Below are 4,171 nucleotides of genomic sequence, written 5' to 3'. Positions count from 1 at the left end.
AATGTTTAAAACTGTTTTGTACATTCCTTAAATGAAGACTTATTATCTGGGTATCAAATAAAAGAGCTTGGAGAATAGAATGCGAAAAACGAGAGTCCATCAGGAACCCAAGTTTGGAAACCACGTTAACAACCCCAATCTCTGCATTAAGCATCTTAATCGCTACCAAAAAATTGTAGTCATAATCGACCAGCGAGATAATGGCTTTAGTTTAGTAAAGTAGTAAAAATCAGACAAGAAAGTAATGTGATTCAATTTTTCATTGACACGCTAAACTAAATAACCCATCATTCCGAGCGGCACGAGAGACAGATGGGTACATCATTAACAAAACGTATTAAGTGCAAGAGGTTGCGTTACTTTTGCTTATTTGCTTATGTATGCTAAAAATTCGCTTTTGTAATACACCTTTTGCAACGCTGTTAACTTAGTTGACATTTTCTTTTTCGTCACCTTAAAGGTGAAAAGCAAACTTCATTGTTAATAAACAACAAAGACCGGTCGCCACAAAATAAATATATCAATTTACTTTGCCCAATTTAATTATTTTGGATCTCACATAACATTTAGGGATTATGTAAATTATTAACGGATTGGACTTATTAATCTTATCCATAAGATTTCGTTATAAAAAGTAAATTTTGCAACTCAACATAAACTTGTAGAAATGGGAGATGGTGACGCAAACGATACAATCAATGTAGCCGCGGATCCACAAGCACCTGTTACTCGCGACCTAAAGGTTTCTAATCTGCTTTTGACTGATAAAGGTTGCCCTTATTGCCCGGCAAAATAGAAATAGCTCAGCTTGAACTGATTATTGGCCTATTAGGGACTCACACAAATTTGGCCATCTGGCCAAATTTTCCAAAAACGCCATCCATACAAAATATCACTCTTAAACAACAGCCCTATAACAATCTCAAACCAAAGTTTCAATATCTGTCAGTAGCAGATTTAAGACTTTTAAATTTTCTTTTTATGCTACAGAAGGCATGGCCACCTTGGAAATGCTATTAACCAAAATACCCATTAAAACGGAAAAGCAGGCATTGAAAATTCTCGATATATGTTCTAAAAAGCAATTTATTAATGCTGAAGAGGAAATCTGCAAGGTACAAGCAAAAAAATCTTTCACCGAAGAACGTTATGGTAATGCTTTGGAATGGGCGATAAGATCTAGGGATACTTTGTATGTTACGTCTATCGCCGACTACCTACTAAAGGTGTGTAATATATTGCAAATGTTTATAACATTGAAAAAATTTGCAAAATTCCCTTCCAGCACTACGTTCAGACGGGGGATATATTATGTCCTGACGTTATAGCTAACATAGGAGCAAAAATGTTCATTTCACCGCGATTAGTGTTTTTGGCGAAATACTTTGATTTCTATCAATTTTACAGAAAGAAAGATTTACTTCCTGCCGCTGAGCTGCTGCTAAACTTATTAGAATCTGAAATTATTCCAGAATAGTAAGTACAAAAAATAAAAGATTTGCTTCAATTAAATATAATTATATGTACAGTTTTTGGCCTTCTTTATTGGTTGATACCATACCTTTACTGGAATCGAAGGATCCGAAAATTTTCTTCAAAGAGACTTGCTGTATATTACAGCACTTAGAGAGCAACTTAATGCCGCTGATTGAAAAGAAGAAAAAACATATGGAAAAACATCCGAATGTAAGATAAATTTTTCTTTGCTGAATGAATATGAAACACATTCGTTCGTTCCTTTCCAGGAGCCAATCAATATCCTTAAACACTATCGCCTTGATAATGTCGAACAAATTGTTAACCTGCTGCGTTTAGCCTGCGCCCGAAACCTGTCCCGTGCTATTATTATAGAAAACACACTAATAAATTGAAAATACCGTTTGAGTTACGCTTTCGTTTTGTTCATATCAGCGTTTAATTTCCAATGCTCTTTTCGAAACTGATGATTGAATGAAAATATCTAATTCGGAAAGAACATATTAATATTTTTTCTATCTTTCAATTCTTTGCATGTTCAAGAAACGATGCATACTTAAAAAAAAAGCTCATTGAAGTTCTATGAAAATGAAAAAAAGCTTCGTGCACAAGCTACGAGTAATTTCAAGTAATTGGAAAGTAATTTCGTTTTTTCTTTGTTGTATCCATTCCTGATGGGAATAAATGATTGCCTTTATGTCTACAGATGAGAAATGTTGGGTTCGAAGAGCTCGTAAAGAGCTAGTTTCTCGACCACATATAAAAATTGTGAAGTTATTACAACAACCAACTAGGGTGCGTCGGAAGGGAAAAATCGTATTGAAAACATTGCTGTCCGTTTGTGGCCTAGGAATAACTTGACATCAAATGAACCTCACCTAGATTTGAACCTCACTGGCCTATTTTTTCTGCATGATCGCACACACGGACTAGTACGAAATATTACATTTTATAAACCAAAAAGCTTGTTTTAAATATTTTATAATGGAAATGAGTCCTTAGTAGACTATGTAATTTTAGTGGATTATGATGCAAACAGGTGTATGAGTGCATTAATCAAAGTAGCTTGTTACTTCGTTACAATCAGCGGCTTGACGCATGTAAGAGTCGGCCTTCGTGCTCTTACTTGTTGCATAAGAAATTGTGTTTGTGAGCATTAAGAAGCGTTATTAGCTTATGAACTCATGTAATTTTTAATTTGAAAGATCAAAACTACGATCAGCTACCATCCACATGTGTGATTTATTTAATTGTTTCTAGCATTACTTTTTATGCTTTGTTAACAAAACATTACAAAAAAAAAAAACGAACGCAATCATTTAATTAGATAAGATTCTTTGTGTGTTATATACTCATAAGTGCATCTATGATTTCGGATACGTGTGGAAAATGGAGAGAGCACAGACTTATTTTTAATAAATAAGAAAAATGGTGAATAAAAAATCTCTCTCATCTGTTAAATGAGAAAACGTAACGAAGCAGTCGTGCACATCTCTGTTAAGTGAGAAAAAGGAACAAAGCAGCCATGCATATCTCTGTTAAATGAGAATAAGTCGTTGAAAAAACACAATAATTCTGTTAAACGAGGATTTGCTATGTCTTTTAAGCGGAATGATGTTTCGAAAGAATTTCTTAGAGAATTCAAAAACAGACCATTTACCAAAAATATTTTTTATTTATGCTTAACACAAAACATGATCGCTATGCTTTCATAAAGTAAATTTAAAAACACTGACCATGGATAGAAGACAAGGCCTGGCCAAGGTCATCGTAAAGAAACTCATTACAACTGGATCGAAATTTAAAATTTTCGGGTACATATCCATGGGCGATAATGTGCCCGACGTAATAACAACAGTTTGAAATCTTTGAAATACTGGAGCTATAGCTATAGAAGAATCCATGCAACTGAAGTGCAAGATAGGATTCGCTACGGTTGGATGATGGTGAAGCCTTTAATATATGTAGAAGCTAAAGTAGCGAAATGCGTAACGTGCAAATGTGCAATTTAGTGAATATTGTTTAGCTTTTTTACGTGCAATAGCAAACCAATATTAAGGAACCATATTCAGTCATATCGGTAATTTCCAGAGTTCTTAATAAGCTGCTTAGGCGCTCCGCACAAAATCTTAAAGGTTTACGTTCAATACATACGTGTTCAAGAAAAGCAGGAAGTTTATTGATGATAAACAAAAAGCCACAACAGCAATAATTATCAATTTTGAGCTCATTATTATGTAGGTTTCTTTAACAAAATTAAAATTAACCTTTTGTTTTCATTGAGTCCCTTCGTGACTCTTATTTGAATGTCCATTATCAGGAAACTGGCGTGTTTCCAAAAAAGTGCTGACAAGCCTGCTTATTGAAAAAAAGTCGATAAACATCACTTCATCACGAGATCGCGATCTTCCATGCGATTTCAAATGTTATGTTCGCTATAAGGGATTGAAAAATGATGATATCGTCCGGTGAATGCTGTTTTCTCTTACTCAATGGTCATAAGCAAACGACGATTGTAACAGCTATCTCCTTTTAGTCTCGGAGAATCTTACCTATTACCTACTAATTTTAGGATCATCCGAAGGTCGCGCAGTATTTAAGAAAATGCTTTGCGGCTTTCGTATTCTGCTCAACTTTGCCATACCTTACCTTAGATTTATAACGGCTTTGGCCCAATTGAAATTACGCCATATTA

The 4,171-nt window shown here is 34.5% G+C and overlaps 1 protein-coding gene across 1 annotated transcript; it reads left to right on the top strand.

The window, feature by feature from the left end:
- The first annotated feature begins 461 nt into the window (after positions 1–461).
- Positions 462–1,871, top strand: LOC119643914 (nuclear pore complex protein Nup75-like). Its single transcript, XM_038043420.1, has 4 exons — positions 462–1,226; positions 1,286–1,476; positions 1,530–1,686; positions 1,746–1,871. Exons 1-4 carry the CDS (start codon positions 996–998, stop codon positions 1,869–1,871), a joined length of 705 nt encoding a protein of 234 aa, XP_037899348.1. The 5' UTR covers positions 462–995.
- Positions 1,872–4,171: the final 2,300 nt, after the last annotated feature.

Source organism: Glossina fuscipes, unplaced genomic scaffold (genome assembly GCF_014805625.2).
Source record: "Glossina fuscipes isolate IAEA_lab_2018 unplaced genomic scaffold, Yale_Gfus_2 68537, whole genome shotgun sequence".
NCBI lineage: Eukaryota > Metazoa > Arthropoda > Insecta > Diptera > Glossinidae > Glossina > Glossina fuscipes.
Note: the sequence above shows the minus strand (reverse complement) of the source record. Positions and strands in the feature narration are given on the sequence as shown.